At 41.2% G+C, this 25,242-nt stretch overlaps 1 protein-coding gene across 3 annotated transcripts in view; it reads left to right on the plus strand.

Annotated features, from left to right (window-relative positions):
- SATB1 (SATB homeobox 1) overlaps positions 1-11,779 on the plus strand; it is a 99,898-nt gene extending 88,119 nt beyond the window's left edge. For all 3 annotated transcript variants that reach the window (XM_070377022.1, XM_070377004.1, XM_070377013.1), the window contains exons 10-11: positions 6,980-7,183; positions 10,069-11,779. In XM_070377022.1, coding sequence (XP_070233123.1) covers positions 6,980-7,183; positions 10,069-10,572 — 708 coding nt within the window. In that variant the 3' untranslated portion in view covers positions 10,573-11,779. The remainder of the gene's footprint in view (positions 1-6,979; positions 7,184-10,068) is intronic.
- The last annotated feature ends 13,463 nt before the right edge of the window (positions 11,780-25,242 follow it).

Consider the following 25,242-nt stretch of genomic DNA (forward strand, 5'->3'; position numbering starts at 1 on the left):
TTTAGCAAAGGTTTTTCTCCTCAAGAACTTCATAACATTTAAAGGTTAATACGTTAGGTAAAGAATAATATCTTAAGATAAGCGTTTTTATTACAGGACATGATGGGATGGTTTTTATTAAATTACGTGATGATTTGAATGGGGAGGAAGCAGTGCACCGCTTCTTTGCCCTCAACTTTAATGCCTTTAATCAAATAACGACCTTCTGGAAAATAGTTAGTTTTCAGCGTTTGGAAAGATCAATACCACTTTGCTACCAAAAAATGGCCCAGACGATGAGATTTGATGTATTTAAAGTATCGTTTCACCCTTTTAACCTAGTGAATAATTGAGAACGCTTTCAGGGTTGCTTTGCTGCTCTTTTGTTTCTCACTGTTCAAAGTGTTATGATTGTTCTCAAAAAAAAAAAAAAAAAAAAAGTTAGACGTTGGTGTGTGAAGGAAGGATGCAGGCTTCACACCTACAAGTGGGAGTGTACCCCCATCAGACCTGTGTTTCTCTGTGTTAGGGGCGGAAGAAGTAGTATGTTTCAACACTGTATTTGAGGAGGTGCGTATAAAACCTAAAAAGTGTAAAAATGTCCCTTCTCGAACATTCAGGGAGTCGTTTAAAACGTCATTAGTCACCTTGCATCTTTTGTGATACCTTTAAGCCTTTATAGGGTAAAAGATTCAGTAGCTCTGACAATTAGAACTCACCCCCCACCCCTTACAGAACATTGATATGAAATTACCCTCCAGCGCAGACAGCTTTGTAAATAAAAAAAAAAAAATTGCCCTCTATTAGCATGTTTGTGGGCAGATTAAAAACTGTCTTCATTAGCATAAGTAACACTTACAGATTCTTTTAAAAGTAGAAAATTATTTGCTGAATGATAAATTGCTAGCTCTGTAGTTAGTTGCTGTTGAAAATGTACTCATTCAAAATGCCTGGTGTAGTTTAGTCTACAATACTGAAATTTTTTTGTGTGAGAAGTACTATTTAATGGATTATGTACTTAATCCTGTTCCTACTAGTTGCTAAAATGTAATTCATGCTTTCCACTAAAATGTTTGTATCAAATACCTCCCTATTTAGATTGATTTCTTTTAATATCATATATTATTATACTATACACCCCAGAGATTGGAACAAAATACTTCTGCAAATAACACATAAAAGATGAGGGTGAGGGGTAGGGAATAAATACAGACTATAAAATGTTTTCCTTTTTAGAACACAAATTACCATTCTGTTTTTTTTTTTTTTTAATGTATTTTTCCTTCTTAGTTGCAGTGAGAATTATTTGTCATTTTCTTTCTCTTTTTATAGCTCTTAAGTTTAAAATGTATATGTACATGGCAACAGTATATACATATCCTGTATTAAGTGACTTTTTTTCCTTAGAGGACATGAAAGTCTCTTCCCCCCTGGAAAACTAGTTGTGTTCCATGCTCCTGACTATCACAGACTCGGCCTTGCCAGGGGTCTCTTTTCATGTATGTGAGGCTCCCTAGGTACAATAAATTCATTTGTGAAAGGAGGTTGCTTTCCTGAATCCGTGAAAAATCATTGCGTACTCCTTACCCATTAAAACGGTAGAAGGGAATCGACTTGAATTAACTGTTCTAAAAAGAGTGGAATGGAAATCAGAGATTGAGTTTGGGTGGAAATTAGCAGCTGAGAGATGAAGGTGCCAGGATTTTTATTTCAGTGTGGTACAACAAGATTCTGTCGGTAAAGCACATCATTAGAATATTGAGTTCAGAACTGCTAATTTTTCCTTTAAAATGAGCATACAGTCATGTGTTTCATGGACCATGATAAATTGCCATTGTGTTGTCATTGAATTTGTTTTGCTTTTTTTCAGTAGTGGGTTGGCAGTCGTTCTGCATTTTCTCTTTTTTTTTTTTTTTTTTTTTTTGCCCCCTTACCCTCCCCAAATCTTCCATGTCTTTCATAGATTCCCTAAACCAAAACCAGTCCAAAGACTTCCTGATTTCATGCTGTCTGAGGTTTAGCATCTTCAGTACCATCTTCTTGCTTACGGTGGCAAGACATTTACAGATGGTTCTTGGTTCCTATAAAGTACATAACAGTATTTCCTTTGTGGCAGATGGATTTAAGACTTTTAGTTCTCAATAAATGTAGGTTTACAATACATAACTTTACAGGATTTGTGTTGTATGTAACAGGTCTGAACATATTATCTCAGAATTCATCTGCATGGCATTTGCAGCTTGTTCAGGGTCCATGCCAGTTTTTTTAAGTAAAAGGGGGAGTGCTGTGATTGATAGCAACAGCTCACGGCGTGATTTTGAATAGAAACAAAGGGTTTAGAACAGAAGGTGTCAAATTAAACTTTGTCAGTTTGAAAAGTAGGAACATCCTGAAAGTTTGCCTCATTTATTTACATGTGGCTACTGTTTATATTTTGCCCTCTTTGTATGCGGTGTCATGTTGCTTGGCAAATTTACTACATTTAAAGTTTAGGTTGTTCCTTTGCCATTTTAGTTTTCTGAGAATAGATTGGTCTCATTATTTTCAGGCTGTTAGTCTCCTGTCTTTTCTACTGTTCAGAACAGTTGTGATCTAAGTTAATTGTCACAGCAGTTCCCTACCCCTCTTACAGTATTTCAAGTCCCGGAGATCTGGCTTAAAACTTAATTATGTTCACATTTTGCAGCAAAGTGCTTGCGTTTTATTCACCGTCTCTCCTCCACCCAGTAAATCTATACATGTATCATTTTAAAAGAACCAGTGGAGTACTTAGGGAAATCATTATTTTTATTCGCCACATATTACCTATATTCTGACATGTATTGTCTTCCCAAGTTGATGTGCTCAAACAGTATCGTTTGTGGAAAAGTGACCTCGGAACAGGTACTGGGGAATTAGAAAGCGTTGGTGCTTCCTGCAAAACGTAGACCAGATTACTGTCATCATCTTGATCGATAGGATTGAGGGAGTCAGAATATTCCGAGGTATTTAAGTGGAATTGTAGTAAATTAATCTTCTTTTTGCCATGTAAATTGGGAGTGAGCCAGCTGATTTCTCTGCTAACAGAGAACTAGCCTGTCAGGATATCTGTTTTGCCTTACTTGCTGAGAGCGACACACATCAAGAGAAGCGCACACCGCCCCTCCCCCTATCTTTGTTTTTTTGGAATACCCTTGTCGAACTAACAGTTCCCAGCTGCACCGTTAAATATTTTTCTAAGAAGCATCTGATTTCAGTCTCTTAAAATCATCTTGTCTCTTGAAAGGCTAGCGGAGACATGCTTCAGATTTATAATTCATCACATTATTTTTAGATAAGGAATTGGAAGTATTATTTAAGGGCAGAGGTTAATAGCAAACTACTGGAAATGTTATGTTAGTCATGGGCAATTAATAAAAATAAGAATCTGTCTCATAAGTATAGAGACACAGAAGTGACAATATGAGCAAAATATTTGCTGAATGAGTCAAGGCTCTTTTTCTGAAATATTTGTGAAACCAGTATGAGTGTGATTGTTTGGGAATTAGCTATCATTATTAGCCATTTTAAAAGAACTAATGATTTTCTTCTCCAAAGAACATCTGTGATCCACATGTTTTTTTTTCCCCACATATATCCAAGTGCTAACTGATCTCTGCATTACTTTAAAAAGTTTCTAAAAGGATTCAAAAAATCATTGGAGTGCTTCAGCTTTCTTCAAGAAGATTTTCTTACATTAATGGTTCTTAATTTAACTTTTAGCAGTTTTTGGTTACAAGCTTTCATTTCTAAAAAAAACAAAACAAAAAAAGACTTAGACACTCAATGTAAACTTATTACAAGAGTATAATCCTAGCTAAGTAAAGAAAAAAAGAATATGTTCTTGATGAACCTTCTAGCATCTCTTAAGGTAAATAAAATTGTAGTGGTTTTCTCTGTTTAGGCACTGGGGCCTGTCAGTTGCCACAGCTAAAGAAGAGACGAGGAGAGGGCAGGGGTGTAATCTTACCCAAAGTTAATAGTCAGGCCTTCAGGCAGATGGATCTAAAACCTGCCTTGCATCAAAATATAGAAGCGAAGAATAAAGCGATAACTTTGATGTAGAAAAGTATAAAATATTTTCATGGCTCAATCCAGATAGCAAATATTTGTCAGTAGGAGCTAAACAAACGTCTCCAGGGCACCCTATGCAAGTGGGTCTCAAATATTTCAATTACTCAAATTGTAGTTAATGTTGTGTTCATAGGTAAGAGCGAAATGTGACCTATGTTCTGATTCTGGAAAGCAGCAGAGAACTGCCATGGTTAGAAGAGAAGCATGTTCAGTGACACCGTCATCATGGTTATTTTTTATTGAGCTAACGTTCTTTCTGGTAAACCTTCAGTTTACTGCCTGTTCTGTTAACGTGGAATTATGCGCTCGGTGGCATCAACTGAGTACGCAGTTGCATGCGTTTCCCTAGGTACATACATGTTTAAATGATGTGTGGCATGGAGAAGCAAAGGCCTCTCAGCTGCAGTTAGGGTTAGCAGATCTCATGGGGTTTAGCAGCTGTCACCCTTGGCTGGGTGGTGGTGGGTCTTGGGAAGCTCGTGTATCAGTCCCCATCTATTCTTTTAAAACCTCTCAGGCCACTTTGGGGAAAGTAGACCTTGCTTATTCCCACTGTGTATTACAGTGAGAGGAGAATTTCTCCAGTGGTTCACGTTGGAAAAGAAAGTCATGCCATGCTCTGATCTCATCCTAACTCATGTAAAAAGGCCCCTTGGCCAATTCTAAAAATCAAATACTAACCTGTCTTCTTGGCATTCCCATCCAGCTAGTTTCCAAGGAACCCTGTTGTTTTACGTCAGTTTCCCTAAAGCAGAGGCTAAGATAAGGAATCCGAGGCCCCTGATCTGGTGAGGGACCCGGCAGGAGTTCGGGACGATAGGAAAGCGGAGGCAAGTCCAGGAAGAACCTCAGGAAAAGCCTGTATTGACGCGGCCCCGCGGCGGGCAGGCCGGGGAGGGGCACCTCTGGAGAGCCGAGGGTAGAGGGCGTGGTCCGGTGGGCAGGAGGGCGGGAGGAAGCAGAGCAGCAGCCGGGCGTCCCCCGGGGAGGTGGCGTGCAGACATTTCTCTAGAGCGCGGTTATGAGCTGACAGCCTGGAGCGGCTGTGGGCGGCACCCCCTCCCCGGGCGGGACCCCTTCCCTCCGCCTCCCTGCCCTGCTGCTCAGTGAAGAAGGACTGAGATGATGGTTAGAGAGCAGGAGACTGTCCACTCTTGTTGGAAAACTCGCTTTTTTCTTTTAATTTTTATTGGAGCATAGTTGCTTTACGATGTTGTGTTAGTTTCTACTGCACAGCACAGTGAATCAGCTCTATGCATACATGTACACCCCCCCCACCCCCCGCCTTTTTTTTTGGATTTCCTTCCCATTTAGGTCTTTCTAATATGCTGTCTAGGTTGGTCATAACTTTCCTTCCAAGGAGTAAACGTCTTCTAATTTCATGGCTGCCATCACCATCTGCAGTGATTTGGAGCCCAAAAAAATAAAGTCAGCCACTGTTTCCACTGTTTCCCCATCTATTTGCCATGAAGTGATGAGACCGGATACCTAGACAGCATATTAAAAAGCAGAGACATTACTTTGTCAATAAAGGTCCATCTAGTTAAGGCTATGGTTTTTCCAGTGATCATGTATGGATGTGAGAGTTGGACTATAAAGATCTAGCTGAGTGCAAAAGAATTGATGCTTTTGAACTGTGGTGTTGGAGAAGACTCTTGAGAGTCCCTTGGACTGCAAGGAGATCCAACCAGTCCATCCTAAAGGAGATGAGTCCTGGGTGTTCATTGAAGGACTGATGTTGAAGCTGAAACGCCAATACTTTGGCCACCTGATGCGAAGAGCTCACTCACTGGAAAAGACCCTGATGCTGGGAAAGCTTGAGGGCAGGAGGAGAAGGGGATGCCAGAGGATGAGATGGTTGGATGGCATCACCGACCCGATAGACGTGAGTTTGAGTAAACTCCGGGAGTAGGTGATGGACAGGGAGGGCTGGCGTGCTGCGGTCTATGTGGTCACAAAGAGTTGGACAGGACTGAGCGACTGAACTTACTCCCATTTAGGTCACCACAGAGCATCAAGTAGGGTCTCTGGTGCTTTACAGTAGGTCTGCATTAGTCAGTCTGTTTTATATATAGTATTACTTATGTGTACATAGGCCCCACTACCCCATGTCCGCCCATTCAGTTCAGGATTGAGCATGTCAGGGTCAGAAAGTGGGCCTTGGAGGGCAGCAGAGAGGCCCAGGTCTCGGGGCTCAGTGGACATCGTCCCCCTCAGCCCAGGGATCCTCTCACAGTGCTTCCCTGATGGACCATGTGTGTCCATAGCAGCAGGCAGGGTCTGAGGTCTCTTTCTGGAAAGTTCTGTACTGGAGAATTCTTCTAATGCTCATTCTAACATAAAGCCTTACCTTGGACAACATTCATGCTCACACAACTGCACACATCCTTTCTCTCCCTTTTCTATACAAACACACATACACACATACATTGACACACACACAGATATTCACAGAGCTGCCTTTTTAATGCAAACATCATAAACTTAGGGAATCCTTTTAGGAAAATTATTCCTAAAAGCTGTCCCAGCCCTTCGTAAATACTATCCTCAGAACCTCAGATGGCCACTCATCGGACGAGAAGCACACAGCCTTCCTTTCTCCTTGGGCACATTCTGCAGAGTCCAAGGTAAACGGGTCTTGCCTTTGGAGAATGGAAAATAGAGCCCTCCTTTAAGATGCAAATATGAATTGTGTATTAAAAAACAGATTCTGCCCCCTCTTCGACAACCACACCTATTGTCTTTTAACAGGTTACAAAATTTTTTTTAAAGCAGACTGGAGTGTTCTGAGCTGGGAAAAAGTTAACTGCACAGGGTCCTTCCTTTTTACTTCCTAATGGGAACGGTCAGCTCCCCACCCCGCCCCCTCTTGGACCTGAACTGACCTGCTAACGCCCTTGTCTCTAAGGGGTGGCTGTGCGAGCTGTTACGCTGGAAAGAAGACCCTTCTCCAGAAAACAGGACCCTGTGGGAGAACCTCTCCATGATCCGAAGGTTCCTCAGCCTCCCACAGCCGGAACGCGACGCCATCTACGAACAGGAGAGCAACGCGGTGCATCACCATGGCGACCGGCCGCCGCACATCATCCACGTGCCCGCCGAGCAGATTCAGGTTCGTGTACTGCGGCCGCTGCAGTAGAGCTCGGGGTAAACAGACGCTTAAACTTAGCAGGGAAGGGGGCATTTCTCTTCTTTCCGCCAGTCTGAACATAGGCTTCTGAGCAAGAGATAACAATACCCTGCCATCTCGGCCGGGGGGCAAAAAGAGGACCTGGGTTTTCCAACACGTGTGCTGTGTTCCTCTCCGCCCCCCCGCCTCCAAGGCGGCAGGAACCCCCTTCCACACTTCTATGGCAAGCCAGTCTTCGTTAGAACTACGTGAGAGCTTAAGAATCTGTTTTGTTATATTGAAAGTGAAAGTCGCTCAGTCGTGTCCAACTCTCTGCGACCCCATAGACTATACAGTCCATGGAATTCTCCAGGCTGGAATACTGGAGTGGGTAGCCTTTCCCTTCTCCAGGGGATCTTCCCAACCCAGGGATCAAACCCAGGTCTCCTGCATTGCAGGTGGATTCTTTACCACCTGAGCTACAAGGAAGCCCAAGAATACTGGAGTGGGTAGCCCATCCCTTCTCCAGGGGATCTTCCCAACCCAGGAATAGAACCCAGGTCTTCCGCATTGCCGCAAAATTTGAATTTTTAGACACGCCACCTATTTTTTAATGAACACCGATCCTGTCCCCGAGTAAAGGCATGAGTGCTGTTTCTGCAGAGGAAGTTTGTAGGATCGCAATTGTATGCCTTGGATTCTGTCCCAGAGAGAGGAGTGGAGGGAAACCAAATTGGCATCTGGCTTCCAACTCCCCAGCCCTGCCTTCACTCTAGCTCTGTCCCCGCCGGCTCAGGGAGCACAGGTTAGGGGTGAGTCACGTCTGTCTGTTTTTCCCTTAGAGCCCCTCTCCCACCGCCTTTGGGCAAGCAGAGTCTAGAGGCGTTCGGCCCCGTGGCTGGTACTGCTCCACAGGTGAGCAGGCACAAGTTAGCCAGTCAGAGGGGGCACACAGAAGGTTGGTGCCAAGACCCGCTCCCTGGTCAGGATGCTCAGCCTTGGAAAGGCCATGCTAACAGTGGTGTTGGCCAAATACACTGCTTCCGCAGGGTCAGCCTCAGACTCACCTAAATTACTCCCTTCCAAGACCTGGGGCCTGTCTATTCATCCACTGAGTGGATCCACTAAATTCACCCCCAGTTCATTTAGATGGGGAAGGTCTGGGCCTAGCTGGTTGTTGACCTCGATTGTTTAGGAAGCGTGTTGAAGCTGAACTTGAGCTGTACTAATTATTTCTGTTACATCCAAAGGGATGCTTTTCGTTTTCCCTTTTAAGGGAAAATGCTATTGCTTTTCCAAGTCTTAAAATTCTACACTCTCTTTGTTGAATCACCTGCATATTATTTCTTGGTACTGCTGGGCGGGGGTGGGGGCGGGGACGGGGTGGGAGGGGGGTGGTGATACTCACACACACAACAAAAATAGGGTTATCCATCCCCTAAGAAAAAGAATCCTTGAGTATATATTAAAGATAAATTGAGAAAGAGAATCCCTTAGGATATCAAGCACTAAAATAATCATGAAAGCCTGAAAAATGTACTGTTTAGCAAAAACAAAAAAAGATAAGTAAAAAAAAATAGTACTTGTTTGAAAATGTAAATTGTTTTTAATAAAATTGCTTCTTAGGGGGATTAAGGAAATGCTTAGGGCACAGTGTAAACGTTCTGATATTTTAGGCTTCCTTAGGGTGATTTCCTTTGTTGATAAGAATCCTGGAGCTGGTGTGTATGTGTGTGTGTGTGTGTATGTATGTGTGTGTGTGTGTCGTGTGTCACATTTGTTATGTATAATTGTGTATGGAAAATTACAGCACAGATACTTATTATGAAAAAGTGTCTATATACACTAAATTTAAATCTTGATTACATCTGAGCTTAGTATAGACAGAACAATTTGCTAGCTGTTGTGGGGTGAATGAAACCTTTATTTTTCGGTAAAGAAAAAATCTTGCCGTGTCAGCCCAGTGCAATTCGGTAAGAAATGTGTGTCTGTTAGGCTGAAACTGTCTGGTAGGAAATTCACAAACGTGAGAATCTCAGAAATTCTTTGGATTCACGAGAGCTAATGGCTTCCCTCAGAGCTCAGCTGGTAAAGAATCCGCCTACAATGCAGGAGACCTGGGTTCGATCCCTTCGTAGGGACAATCCCCTGGAGAAGGGAAAGGCTGCCCACCCCAGTATTCTGGCCTGGAGAAATCCACGGACTGTATAGTCCATGGGGTCGCAAAGAGCTGGACATGACTGAGCGACTTTCACTTTGCTGCAGAAGAGCACTGGCTTCCCCATTTTATTTGGAACATAAGACCTTGGAAGCCAGGGCCACGTTTTAGCCATCTGCTGCAATGGGACGAAACACATTTCCTTCCCAGTGTCCATAGCTCACCTTCCTAAACTGCCTTTGGCGCACTTAACTTCTCCGTCTTCATTTTAAATCTTTATTAATTACCGACATCACAATGTGCTGTCGTCGCCTCGGAGGCATATCCTCCTGGTGAACGTGGCTCACACTTTCAGAGTGCTGAGTTTCAGCTGTGTAAGTGAGCCAGCCTGACCTCTGACGAGGAAGCCCTGGAGCCACCCAGGCCCTCCCCGGTCCTCCCTTCCTAGCGATCGTTCTGACCTTCTTCCCGATGCTGTGGGCCGTTCAGCTGGCCAGCGTTTCTGTGCAGCATCCGTTCCCCACATTCCGAGCCCGGTAGGTCGTGTGCTCGCTCCTTCCCGGCCCTTGTGCGCCGCATGTGAGGCCGCATGCGCAGTACCCAGGTGTTGGGCACTGACCACGCACGCGAGGGCCCAGGCACATGCGGGGCTGGGCATGCGCAGCGGCCAGGCGCACGTGGGGCCGGGCACTTGCGGCACCGCTGACCTTGTGCCGCTGTCTCCCTGCAGCCGCCGCAGGCACCCCCGCAGCCGCAGCCCGCGCCGCCCCCCGCGCCGGCACAGGCGCCGCCGCCCCCGGCCGGGCCCCGGCTCCCTGCGCGGCAGCCGCCCGCAGCGGCGCCGGCTGAGGCGGAGGATGAGAGCCGGCCGAAGGCGCGGCCGCGGACCAAGATCTCGGTGGAGGCGCTGGGCATCCTGCAGAGCTTCATGCAAGACGTGGGGCTGCACCCGGACGAGGAGGCCATCCAGACGCTGTCGGCGCAGCTGGACCTGCCGCAACACACCGTCATCAAGTTCTTCCAGAACCAGCGCTACCACCTCAAGCACCACGGCCGGCTGAAGGACCACGCGGGCCTGGAGGTGGACGTGGCCGACTACAAGGACGACGAGCTGCTGCAGGACCCGGACGAGGGTGCTCCTGGCGCGGGCGCTAGCCCGCTCTTCGCGGTGAAGCTCGAGGATGAGCCGGCGGCCGACGGCAGCACGGACGCGAGCGCCGACGCCAGGGACTGAGCTGCGGGCCCCCATCAGCGCTCCCCGGGCCGGGGGTCCGCCCCGGGCTCGCCCTGCGAGCCTCGCGCTCCGCCATTCGGCCGGGGAATCGTCAGAAACTTGCACAAACGGGAACGTCGAGAAAGGCTGATACTGACTGCACTAAACGTTTTCCTCTCTCTTTTACGAACTGCTTGGCAGCCCCAGGTGAAGCATCGGATTGTTTGGTATTAAAAATGGAAAATTTGTGTTCACGGAACACACCCAGGTGTGTGTACCCGTAAGCATGATAACCAGTGGGTTTTTTTATTTTATTTTATTATTATTCTGGAGCCTCAAAACAAGCATTATAACTTCTGTGATTATCATTTCCTTCCTTTATTTCTGTAACACTTCACACTTATCTTTGGAAACTCGCCCCTTGTTTTAAAAAAGAAAAAGAGTTTGTTACTCTATTGTATGTTGCAAAAGAACTGTAGACTGTGGAATGCAGTTTAAAATGACATATGCCAACAAATGCCTTGTATTATATGGCACTGCCGTAATTCAAATTTGTTTTTATTTTGGAAATAAAAGTTCACTGTAATTTTTTTCATTCTCATTGTTACAAGATTTTTTAAAAAATGAAAAGAAAATGTGAAACACAATTTAGTCCTCATTATTTATTTGTAGATCCTGCAGCATCATGTTGTAATTAATTTTTGGAAGTTTCCGTTAAATGTAATATTGCTTCTCTTGTTACCATACTGGTTCTTTTCTATTTATAAATGTATTTTGATGGGCAGTAAAACAAAGTGTCTTAAAAGTTTTAAATAGATAAAATGTGCTTTACACAGTTGCCTATAAAAAGTGCTCTATGTTATCCAAGCAATTCATACTATAAGCTTCACTCTTATTGTTGTATGCAATTTTTACTATCATGCAAATAAGCTTAGGTTAATAAAACTAATAGATCACCTTAGAAAATTATGCAATTAATGTGAAAATAATTGATGTTTGCAACGTGTCTTCCTTTGGTTTACAATCAATTTTAAAGCTACATCTGTATAAAATTTCTGTATAAAGGTGTTATTTCTTTTTTATGAGTTTATGGCTATGAAAACACCAGCTATTTTGTTACAGCTGGCTGTTTTTATAAGTGTATCACAATTTTCTTTATGCAGAAATGTTCTGATTAGGAGTGGTTATTGACTGTAACTACACGATTAAAATTGTTTGTATGGTATGACATGGTAGGGTTTGTCTGCTTATGTGAAGTCACACACAGAGTCCAAGATGGCCCTCTCAGTAAGATGCATGTTAAAACTTTCTTGACATTTTACAGATCTGAAAAAGAGCAATTTAAAAGTCACTTGAAACACTGTAAATTTAAATCTCGAACATATGCTCATTTTTTAAGTTAAACAGTGAAGATGATAACCTGTTTTTGGTTGACGTTTTACTTGATTAGGAGGATGGTCAAGACTCACCAACAAAGACATAATTTAGTCTCTAGCAGATACGCACTTAGAATAGATTGACCTGCATTTACTTCACAGTACACTCGTCATGGCAACACTTTTTTAAAGCTGGTGTATATACATTTTTAAAGGCCATTAAAAGTAACATAAGTCGGGGAAATGGACCTTCTGTACAAGAACTCCTTAGTAAGCACTGTATTTTTTCTTAAGTTGTAAATGGAATACAAGTTAATAACTGAGCTCATTTGGTTGTGTATGTCATAACTATAAGAACTCCATGAAGAAGTTAAGAATTCACCAACCTGGAATTTAAACATGCACTTCAAAATTCTTGCAACGTAGAACTCAGTAAACGCCAGGATATGAAGTGGGGTGCGCTAATGTTCATGTAAAGGATAGGGCCAGTGTTGCAGTTTTTGGTTATTTTTGTTCGCATTCACTTTATATTTTGCTGCTTTTTTAAGATTTCATACGTACCTGTTAGGGGGTGTTTGGGTTCCTTTGGTTCTGAAATCACCCACTCTCTTCCTGCCTCTTTTCCCTGCACCCTGATGAACTCCTCCGAGGGCAACTGGACTCCCCCGATGCCGAACTTAAGAAACTAAAATGGGATAATAGAAAACTCCCAATTCAGTTTTCAGAGTTACTATCTACTTTTGACGCATAGCTGAACTACTTCAGAGGCAGCTGGTTTGCTGTAAACTTAAAATTGTGTTGAAAAAGTTACCACTTCTTTGTATTAAATGAGAAAACACCTTTAAACATTCTAACTTATTACTAGGGGTCAGAAAATCATTTTAGCAAAATAATTTTGAGTTCAAATAGAAACCAGATTTCATGTATTAAAAATAATAAATAGGGTAATTAAATATGCTATGAAATTTAATGAAAAACAACCTATCTTCTCTGACTTTAAAGGGACAAGCTAGAGCAGAGGGTAGTGTTGTTTTTGTTTTTTGTTTTTTTAACATAAGAACAACACCTAATATAAGAAGTCAAAGATGTAATACCTTTTTAAGGGGAATTTGGGTTGCAAATAAGATTTTTTTCTTTCCCACTAACCTCCTAACTTCTTTGAAAATACATTTTCAGTAAATTGAAGAGTGTGTATAAGAAATCAACGTGACAATAAAATTCTCAGACTCTTTTAACTCATGCAGCATCATCTTGCTAATATATTTTAAACCAAAAAAAGCACATATCAATAAACAATGTTGGCCATGATGGAGTGAGCAAAATTGTTCTTCGGGAAGATGGTACATTTTGCAAGAGGTTTGAGGAACCTTCCATGTTGCTTCCCGGGTGTCATTTATCCCTCCTACCAGTCCCGGTGTTGCCAGAGGCTATGGTAGAACTCCTCGAACAAGCTTCCTTGTGTCCAACTATTTCAGAAGCTTTTAAAAGCTGGGCATGACGTAGCGCTCCGTGCTGCTAAGGCCCCAGCAGAGTCAGGTAGTTTACGGGTAATATTCAACCTTGTGCGTCTGAATCTGTCATGGACTCCTTCCCTCAGCACTTTGCCACTAATTTGTATTACACTCTGTGGCCATTATAATACTTGCACATTATGCAAAAAATAACGATAGTATCTCCTTGGCACATAATATGCAGAGTTGACACATAACCTTTGAAAACCAAGGTAGCTAACATGTGCCCTAGTTGTGTGACCCTTGGTTACAAAGCCTGTACATATTATATATAAAATGCATATCAATTAACATTTAGTCCTAAGGAATTCTGAGCTAAAAAAAGTGTTTATTTCTTCATTAGTGAAATCTATATCTAACTGTGCTTATCTAAAATACATAGCTTAAGTAGAAAACATTTTCAAATGGTTCAAGATGGAGTGAAAACGACAATCTCATACATTTCATCATTCAGTTCTGCCCTATCCCACACTGTTATCTTTGGCTGGTATTAAGGTCCTTGATTTTCACGATATTACCAATAAATAAGGTATTCTGAACTGCTTGGTGATATTTTCAAAAAGAGCAATTAATATGTGTATGCCCTGTCATATAGCCAACAGAAATTGGACTGCTGTGTTAAAGCAAGCCAGAAATTTGCATGAGAGTGTGGAAACCAATGGAGGTTCAAGAATATTAATCCTATCTAAAACATGAGGAGATAAAGATACTATAGTTCACCTTAAAGATATTTTTTTTTTCTGTTTTGTTTTTAAGGGAATGTATTCACTCTTCTGAGGCGGTCCATTTAGTGTAAATACTAAAGACTTGCACGTCTTTGAACAAAGGCTAAACTACAGTCTGTTACCATGCACATTTTGATCAAATACAAAGAACACTTACTTAAGAAATGTATATGACCAGAATACTATTACCTGTTTAACAATTCCACATGTCAAATAAAAATAGTTTGGAATTCATGTTTAAAAGATGAACATTTTTAAACCTTCCTTGCTTTACCCTCCTTAGGTGGATCATATGTATTTCCAAATTAATGTATCAAAATAATTCTACAAAAATTCCATTTTATCAATTCTACAAGAATTCCATTTTGATTCCTTGCTCTATGTCAAGGTTGTGCATTAAGTCACCTTCCTGTGTCAGCTGTTTCAACTAATATCCCTATTGTGATCAAAAGCACATGACTGGGGCCCTGTTCTCTGATACCCGCGGATGAGGTGGTTGATGAGGAAAAAGAGAGCGGCCCATTGTTTTTGTTGCCTTGCAGAGTAACCACAGAGAAACTCTAAAGTATTTTGCACTGCATTAAATGTTGCACATTATTTCTTTATTCTTTGTTGCATTTTCTTTTACTGTTATTGAATATTTGCTTTGTATGGTGTACAAGTTTTCATGACAGTGACAACCTCTGATTCATGCCCTTACACCCCTCCCCCCCAAAGAAAGGCTATCCCATGGGCTGCTCTATGAGTTTCTCCAGTCATAGAAGAACCAACAGTACGTGCTAAGTGAGAATGTTGAGAAAGCTCAAATACTGTAAGTGTGTGCAATGACTCACTGAGTCTGTGGCCCTGGGTTGCAATATGCACATTTGTCCAGTGTGCAGATCTACCCCACAGCATCTCAATGAGGGGACAGGCTTCACCTACTCCAACTTTGTTTCCGATTTTAATTTTCAAATATTTGTTCTACCAGGTCTCATACAAAGACTTCCTACCTTGTAAGGCTCCTTCCCAGCTTTGCCCTCAAATATGCTTAAAATGATAATAGCAACAACAATAGTGGAAGGCTTCATTTTACACGACACTGCCACAAACACGTCTGTCCCACCTTGCACACTTACGGCAGACACAAGAGGGGAGGCTCCATGTTGGTTTCAAACCCAAGTCTTACATCTACAGGTTTCTCTTTTCTTCTCAATAAGAGCTTTATCAAATGCAGAAAATATAGAAAAAAATTAAATGCAATTTGACATTTCCAGAAACAGCATAATTATTTTACTACTATGAAAAAGTCCATCACTAAGTCATTGAATTCCAGTGTGTGAAATATTAACTCCAAAACTTTGGTTAAAATCCATATATCCAAGTTTTTTTTAAACACACATTTGATTAGGAATTTCCAAATACACACAAACAAAAAGATAGAATAGTATAATGAATCTCCAAGGGTTCATCACCTGGTTCAACCACTGTAACATTTTTCCATCAGTAAATACTTTGTGAAGCTTGTTAAAATTATGATGAAACTTATGAAAATATCCAAACTATTCAATGGCTTTTGCCCATAATGACGTGACATCATCTTGATTTTGCAAAGTAATGAATTTTCTGGTTTCCAAAGAAAGTATTAAAACTTGAAGTTTTTCTTGGGTCTCTCTGAGAATTTTCAAAAAGCCAATTTTAGAAAGAGAACCTTTGAGAATTCCACAAATATTTGTAGCATAAAAAAATAGAGACAAACCAGCCGCTCTTTATTTATAAACAATAAGTGCTTTCATATCATTGTTGAAACTAAAGTACGTAATTTTCAGTTATGCATAATAAAATATGTAATTAAGCAACATTCCATGGTGGATTAAAGAATTAAAAGCTTCAGGTGCAGAAAAGAATTTGTTGGCCTTTTCTCTTTCAAGGTGGTATTTGGAGGTGTTGCTTTTCATTTTCCTTTGACATCTTATACACAAATAAATAGACAGAACAGGTGAGAAGCAGAGAAACAAAGAATTGGCTCTACTACAATGGACCTGAAGAACAGAGTGAGGTAGAATATTTGCAACATGCTTCTTAGCCTGGGGAGAAAAAAAGTCTCTAAATAGGGGCATGAGCTTTAAGAAATAGAAAAAAGAACATACAAATGTAACTGCATTTGGTGATTTCTCTATTTCAGACTACATTAAATTAATTCACACTCCAATCGGTAGAATCCAGTAAACTTATTTTTCAAATGAAGAACTACGTCTAATTAATAATTCTATGCTAGAAACACCGAAGTTCATAGAGACGTTTGACATGTATCCTATTTTTAAAAAAGGGTAATACATCAAATAAAATCAAACCACTCAAATGTCAGAATGTGTCAGCATGATTCTGAAAATAAATTATTCTACTGAACAGCTAAGAAAAAGTATAATATAGAGGTGAAACTCTGCATCTAGCATCAGCAGAACTTTCTACCTGGTGTTGGCAGTCTTACATGCAATGCTTTAACTACAGTGATTCAGCCATCTGTCAGCAAGTAAATTCAATATCATATTGGTATTACTCTAAGAAACACATACTTGTAAGTGAATAGAGGAATTACTGATGCCGAGCCTTTGGAGGAGTGTTGGGGTGTAGTGTGAAATGAGACCCGTGTCCCACGGACAGTCCTGTTTGAGGTGCCCTGGTCTTAATTGTTCTTTATTTCTTCTTAGTGAAGTATAGTTGCTTTACAATATCCTGCTAATTTCTGCTGTACAGCAAAGTGATTCAATTATGCATGTATATATTAATGCATTCTTTTTGTGTATATGTATTCTTTTCCATTGCAGCTGGTTGTAGAATATCGAGTATAGTTCTCTGTGCTACACGTAGCACCTTGCTGTTCATGGATGTTGCACATAAATGCTTTCAGCTGCTAACCCCAGCCTCCCTCTCCATACCTCCCCAGTCCGTCCCCCGGGGCAACCACCAGTTTCTTCTCTGTGTCCTGAGTCTCCTTCTTGGTGGTGCATTTTATTTTTTTAAATGTGAATCATTTTATTCTTATAATGACAAGACGGACGACAGTTTTTCATGTCACTATAATACTTGAGCTGGGGCTAAGAACACTTCCTCTACTATAAATGGTACGTGAACTTTTTAAAACGTGTTATTTACTGTGCTTGGAATATCTGGGCATGCTTAATCAAATGACCACCCTGGGTCCTGATGCTGAAGCTGAAGCTCAGATACTTTGGCCACCTAACAGCTGACTCTGACCTGAGTCTGGGAGAGATTGAGGGCAGGAGTAGAAGGGGACGACAGAGAATGAGATGGTTGGATGGCATCACCAACTCAGTGGACATGAGTTTGAGCAAGCTCCGGGAGTTGGTGATGGCAGGAAGCTTGGTGTGCTGCAGTCATGGGGTCGCAAAGAGTCGGACACAAATTGGCGACTGAACAACAACAACGAAATGAAAAATTATAAAACATTCCAAATATTTTTACTTAAGCAAAGTATCTAATTTTATACAATTAACATACAATCTTTCACTATAGTAATAGAAACAATGAAACTACTTCACTTCTTGACATTTAACAGATATCAACATTAGACTTTAACTCCCTAAGACACGCACTACAACCATAGAGTAGATTCTGTCATCGTTAGAATGGTCTTGGTATCTTATATATTATATTTGCACTTTAAATCCTGTTTACCAAAATAAAAACAGACTAAGATAATGAACAAGAAGTTCATGAAAAAAGAATACAAACAGTTGGTGACACATTTTAAATAGATATTTGTGCAGAAGCTTTGTTACCATTTAGCATCTCCTGGTCCTGCTAAAATATGGACTATTATATTTACTAGTGTGTATTTTTATACCCCATCTTACTACAAAAAGAATTTGCTGAGCCTTTCATATATACTAAAGTGTTGTTTCGTTGCTAAGTCACATCTGACTCTTGGCAACCCCAAGGACTGTCCCCCGCCAGGCTCCTCTGTCCATAGGGTTTCCCAGGCAAAAATCCTAGGGTGAATTGCCTTTCTCTTCTCCAAAGGATCTTCCTGACCCAGGGATCACACCCGTGTCTCCTGCATTACAGGCAGATTCTTTGCCACTGAGGGCTTCCCTGGTGGCTCAGACCGGAATCCTGCAATGTACGTGCAATGTGGAAGACCTGGGTTGACCCCTGGGTCAGGAAGATCCCCTGGAGAAGGGAATGGCAATCCACTCCAGTATTCTTGCCTGGAGAATTCCATGGACAGAGGAGCCTGGCAAGTTACAATCCATGGGGTCACAGAATCAGACATGACTGAGCAACTTTCATTTTTACTATTTTTCTTTGCCATTAAGCCACCTGGGAAGTCCATAATACAGTGACATGGGATAAAAATAATAAACAACAAAATTAATCCAAAATTTGTATTAACACAAAATGAAAAGTATATTTGACCCTCAGAAATACGTGTTATGAGAACCTATACATTTGTTAGAGTGAACTACCAAAATGTTAACAGCTTTATTGAGGTGTGATTGATACACAATAAACCATACGTGTGTGTGCATGCCTCAGTTGTGTCTGGCTCTTTGCGACCCTACGGACTGTAGCCCACCAGGCTGCAATGTCCATGCGATTCTCCAGGCAAGAGAAGACCCTTTCTCCAAGGGATCTTCCCAACCCAGGGATCCGACTCGTGTCTCTAATGTCTCCTGCGTTGGCAGGGGTGTTCTTTACCACTGGCACCACCTGGGAGCTATTTAAAGTGGACAGTTTGACAAAGTTTTGACACATGTATCAAGTACAAATAGGACACAAACACAGAAACACCCGTAACTCAACGCGGCACAGCCAGCGTTGCAGCGGCTTCCTTGTGTCCTGTGAACTCCCCTCACGCTCACGCTTCCTGCTCTCTCCCGTCACTGTCCCCGTGAAACCACTTACTTTTTTCTGTCCGTCTAGATCAGCTTTCATGTTCCACTCCAGTTCAGTTCCGTGCAGTCGCTCAGTCGTGTCCAACCCTTTGCGACCCCTTGAACCGCAGCACGCCGGGCCTCCCTGTCCATCACCAACTCCCGGAGTTCACTCAAACTCACGTCCATAGAGTCGGTGATGCCATCCAGCCATCTCATCCTCTGTCGTCCCCTCCTCCTGCTGCCCCCAATCCCTCCCAGCATCAGGGTCTTTTCCGATGAGTCAACTTTTTGCATGAGGTGGCCAAAGTATTGGAGTTTCAGCTTCAGCATCAGTCCTTCCAATGAACACCCAGGACTGATCTCCTTTAGGATGGACTGGTTGGATCTCCTTGCAGTCCAAGGGACTCTCAAGAGTCTTCTCCAACACCACGGTTCAAAAACATCAATTCTTCAGCACTCAGCTTTCTTTATATTTATAGTCCAACTCTCACATCCATACATGACCACTTGAAAAACTATAGCCTTGACTAGAAAGACCTTTGTTGGCAAAGTAATGTCTCTGCTTCCTAATATGCTATTTAGGTTGGTCATAACTTTCCTTCCAAGGAGTAAGCATCATCTTGTTCTAGAATTTTATACAAATAGAATGATTGAGAATGTACTTGCTTTTTTTCTGGCTTCTTTCACTGGGCATGAAAGAAGAATATATTCAGGTTTATCCATGTTCGTTCCATTTATTGCAAAATATAACCTTTTGTGCCCATAGTGCAGTTTGTTAAGCATCTGATGGATATTTGGGTTCCTTCCAGTTTGGGGTTGTCATAGATAAAGATGCTGTGAGCATTTATATGCATGCTTTTTTATAGATATATTTCATTTCTCTTGGGTGAATTCCTAGGGGTAGAGTAACTTCTCACATCATAGGTATTCATTTAACTTTATAAGAAACTGGCAAACTGTTTCTCAGAGGTCGTGCACTGTTTCACATTCCCAACAGCAGTGCCCGAGGTTTCCTGTTGCTTCACATTCTTGTCATCACGTGATATGGTCAGTGTGTTTAATTTCAAACATCCTCAGAGGTGAGTCATAATATCTCAACATGATTGTAAACTGCATTCCTGTAATGAATTGCATTTGGCTAACTGAGTATGTTTTCATATAATTTGCTTTCATATATCTTCCTACAGGATATTTCTGTTCTTTTACTCAATTTTATTGAGTTCTTTGTTTTCTTATTATGGAGTTCTGAGAGTCTTTCATATATTATGGTCACAAGCCATTTGTCAGCTATATGACCTGCAATCATTTCCTGTCAGTCTATGGATTATATTTTCATTCTCTTAACACTGTTCTTTAAACAGCAGAAAGAAGTTCTTGATTTTGGTAAATCCAAATTAATTTCTTTTCTTTTAAAGATCTTGCTTTCAGTGTTATCTTTGCCTAAGTCAAAGTCATCAAAATGTTCTCCTATCTTTTCCTTTAGAAGCTTTATAATTTTAGGATTTATATTTAAATCCAAGATCAATTTTGAATTAATTTTTATATGATACAAAGTATCAAGTTATGCATCAAAACTGTTTTACTTTTCACTTAAAAAAAATATATTTCCAATTATTGTAGTACCATTTGTTGAAAAGACTATTCTTCTTCCACTGAATTCCCTTTTAATCTTTGTCAAAAACCAATTGACATACACATGTGTGTCATTTCTGGATTTTCTATTTTGTTGCTCTACCAAACTTTTCACCAAAACTACACTGTCTTGATTATCAAAACTCCATAATAAGGCTTCCCTGCTGGCTCAGTTGGTAAGAATCCACCTGCAATGCGGGAGACCTGGTTCAATCCCTGGGTTGGGAAGATCCCCTGGAGAAGGGAAAGGCTACCAACGCCAGTATTCTGGCCTGGAGTATTCCATGGACTACATTGTGCCTGGGGTCGCAAAGAGTCAGACGTGACTGAGCAACTCTCAGTTTCACAAAATAAGTCTGCAGGTAATCTTTATCTTCTAACTTTATTCTTCTGCAGAGTCCTCTTGATGATTCTGGGGCTCTGATAGGTCTTTTCATTTCTCACAAGTTTAGATCCAGTTTGTCAGTTTCTACCAAAAAAAAAAAAAAAATGCTGGATTTTGCCTGGGATTGCTTTAACTTCATAAATCATTTGAGGAAGAATTGGCATTTTAATAACATTGAATTTTTAGACTTGTGAACAGGACACAGCTCCTCATTTGTTCGGGCTGTTTGTTCTCTCAGAAATATTTATGTATAGTTTTCATTCTGCAGTTCTTGCACATTTGTCAGATTTCAGTTCAGTCATTCAGTCGTGTCTGATTCTTTGCAACCCTATGAATTGCAGCATGCCAGGCCTCCCTGTCCATCACCAACTCCTGGAGTTCACCCAAACTTATGTCCATCAAGTCGGTGATGCCATCCAGCCATCTCATCCTCTGTTGTCCCCTTCTCCTCCTGCCCCCAATCCCTCCCAGCATCAGAGTCTTTTCCAATGAGTCAACTCTTCGCATGAGGTGGCCAAAATATTGCAGTTTCAGCTTTAGCATCATTCCTTCCAAAGAACACCCAGGGCTGATCTCCTTCAGAATGGACTGGTTGGATCTCCTTGCAGTCCAAGGGACTCTCAAGAGTCTTCTCCAACACCACAGTTCAAAAGCATCAATTCTTCGGCGCTCAGCTTTCTTCACAGTCCAACTCTCACATTCATGCATGACCACTGGAAAAACCATAGCCTTGACTAGACAGACCTTTGTTGGCAAAGTAATGTCTCTGCTTTTCAATGTGCTGTCTAGGTTGCTCATAACTTTCCTTCCAAGGAGTAAGCGTCTTTTAATTTCATGGCTGCAGTCACCATCTGCAGTGATTTTGGAGCCCAAAAAAATAAAGTCTGACACCGTTTCCCCATCTATTTCCCATGAAGTGATGGGACTAGATGCCATGATCTTCGTTTTCTGAATGTTGAAACGAACTTTTTCACTCTCCACTTTCACTTTCATCAAGAGGCTTTTGAGTTCCTCTTCACTTTCTTCCATAAGGGTGGTGTCATCTGCATATCTGAGGTTATTGATATTTCTTCCGGCAGTCTTGATTCCAGCTTGTGCTTCTTCCAGCCCAGCGTTTCTCATGATGTACTCTGCATAGAAGTTAAATAAGCAGGGTGACAATATACAGCCTTGATGTACTCCTTTTCCTATTTGGAACCAGTCTGTTTTTCCATGTCCAGTTCTAACTTTTGCTTCCTGACCTGCATATAGGTTTCTCAAGAGGTAGGTCAGGTGGTCTGGTATTCCCATCTCTTTCAGAATTTTCCACAGTTTATTGTGATCCACACAGTCAAAGGCTTTGGCATAGTCAATAAAGCAGAAATAGATGTTTTTCTGGAACTTTCTTGCTTTTTTGATGATCCAGCAGATGTTGGCAATTTGACCTCTGGTTCCTCTGTCTTTTCTAAAACCAGCTTGAACATCTGGAAGTTCATGGTTCATGTATTGCTGAAGCCTGGCTTGGAGAATTTTGAGCATTAGTTTACTAGCGTGTGAGATGAGTGCAATTGTGTGGTAGTTTGAGCATTCTTTGGCATTGCCTTTCTTTGGGATTGGAATGAAAACTGACCTTTTCCAGTCTTGTGGCCACTGTTGCGTTTTCCAAATTTGCTGGCATATTGAGTGCAGCACTTCCACAGCATCACCTTCCAGGATTTGGAATAGCTCAACTGGAATTCCATCACCTCCACTATTGTCAGATTTAGCCCTAAATAATTTCAAGTTTTTTATTCCATTGCATATGATGGTTTTTTTTTAAATTCTGACTTCCAGTTATTTATTGCCAGTATAGAGAAACACAGCTGATTTTTTTGTATATCACTCTTGTATCTTGCAACCCAGACTAAGCTCACTTAATAGTTCTAGTAGGTTTTTTTGTAGATTCCATCAGATTTTCTGTGCAGACCAAAATGTCACCTACAAGTAAAGATGCACGTGCAAAGATCAGCACAATAAAGGACAGAAATGGCAAGGACCTAAGAGAAGCAGAAGAGATTAAGAAAAGGTGGCAAGAATGCACAGAACTATACAAAAAGATCTTCATGCTGTGATCACTCACCTGGAGCCAAACATCCTGGAGAGTGAAGTCAAGGGGGCCTTAGGAAGCACTGCTACAAACAAAGCTAGTGGAGGTGATGGAATTCCAGATGAGCATTTAAAATCCTAAAAGATGATGCTGTTAAACTGCTTCACTCAATATGCCAGCACATTTGGAAAACTCAGCAGTGGCCACAGGACTGGAAAAGGTCAGTTTTCATTCCAATCCCAAAGTAAGGCAATGCCAAAAAAAATGTTCAAACTACTGTACAATTGCACTGATTTCACATGCTAGCAAGGTAATGCTCAAAATCCTTCAAACTAGGCTTCGACAATACATGAACTGAGAACTTCCAGGTGTACAAGCTGGATTTAGAAAAGACAGAGGAACCAGAGATCAAATTGCCAACATCCATTGGATCATAGAAAAAGCAAGAGAATTCCAGAAAAACATCTGCTTCTGCTTCATTAAGTACACTAAAGCCTTTGACTGTGTGGATCACAACAAACTATGGAAATTTCTTAAAGTGATTGGAATACCAGACCACCTTATCTGCCTCATGAGAAATTTAGTATGTGGGTCAAGAAGCAACAGTTACAACCAGACATGGAAAAACAGACTGGTTCAAAACTGGGAAAGGAGTATGTCAAAGCTTCACAACAAACTGTGGAAAATTCTTCAAGAGATGGAAATACCAGACCACATTACCTGCCTCCTGAGAGATCTGTATGCAAGTCAGGAAGCAACAGTTAGAACCAGATATGGAACAACAGACTGGTTCCAAATCAGGAAAGGCCTACGTCAAGGCTGTATTTTGTCACCCTGCTTATTTAACTTGTATCCAGAGTACATCATGTGAAATGCCGGGCTGGATGAACTGCAAGCTGGAATCAAGATTGCTGGGAGAAATATCAACAGCTTCAGATGTGCAGATGATACTACCCTAATGGTGGAAAGCCAAAAAGAACTAAAAAGCATCTTGATGAAGATGAAAGAGGAGAGCGAAAAGGCTGGGTTAAAATTCAACATTCAAAAAAGTAAGATTATGGCACCCAATCCCATCACTCCATGGCAAATAAATAGAGAAAAAACTGGAAACAGTGGTAGATTTTCTTTTCCTGGGCTTCAAAATCACTGCAGATGGTAACTGCAGCCATGAAATTAAAAGACACTTGCTCCTTTGAAGAAATTAGAAAAAAAAAATATATATATATATAATTGAAATATAGTTGACTTACAATGTTTCAGGTGCACAACAAGGTGATTCAGTTATACAAATGCACATATATTATTTTTGATCTTAGTTTCCATCATAGGTTATTACAAGATATTGACTATAGTTCCCGGTGGTATACGGTAAATCTTTGTTGCTTGTTGCATATCTATTTTTCAATTAGAAATCCAGCATTCTATTCATACTAAGTCAAACAAGTGGACTCAAAATGTCATAATCTTTTTAGTTAGGCAAAAATTCAGAAGTTTTCTAAAATATATACATTATGCATATCCCAGGCATCAGGCTCGCATTGGCAGGTGGGTTCTTTACCACTAGCACCTCCTGGGAAGCCCATGCATATTTATGTACATGTATACAAGAGCTTTTCTCCTACAGTTGATAAAGGCTTGAGAAAGAACATCAAAAAAAAAAAAAAAAGATGAAGAGGATGAAACAGAGGTAGAGAAATTGGAGAAATGAGCTCGATGAAATAGGAGCACTGAGCATGAAACAGAAAAGGTGAAAGGAACTAGAGGACAGTGAAAGGCCATCCAGAGTAAAACATCGTCATAAAGTCCAGTTGCTTTTAAACAGGGCTGCTCATTAGAAACGTATCTGGAGTTTTGGAGTAAAAAAACAATACTTGAGCATTTGTATTTTTCAAAAAATTTCAAGATAATTCTGATATGCATCTGGATTTTAAACAGTGACTACTGGTTTTTCTATTGGATCCTACTTTTGGTGATGCAGAAAAGTGAAAGTGAAAGTTAGTCATACAGTCGTGTCCAACTCTTTGCAGTCCCATGGGCTGCAGCCCAGCAGGTCCTCTGTCCATGGAATTCTCTGGGCAAGAATACTGGAGTGGGTTGCCATTTCCTTGTCCAGGGGA

The sequence above is a fragment of the Bos mutus genome, chromosome 1 (assembly GCF_027580195.1).
Source record: "Bos mutus isolate GX-2022 chromosome 1, NWIPB_WYAK_1.1, whole genome shotgun sequence".
In the NCBI taxonomy this organism is placed as follows: domain Eukaryota; kingdom Metazoa; phylum Chordata; class Mammalia; order Artiodactyla; family Bovidae; genus Bos; species Bos mutus.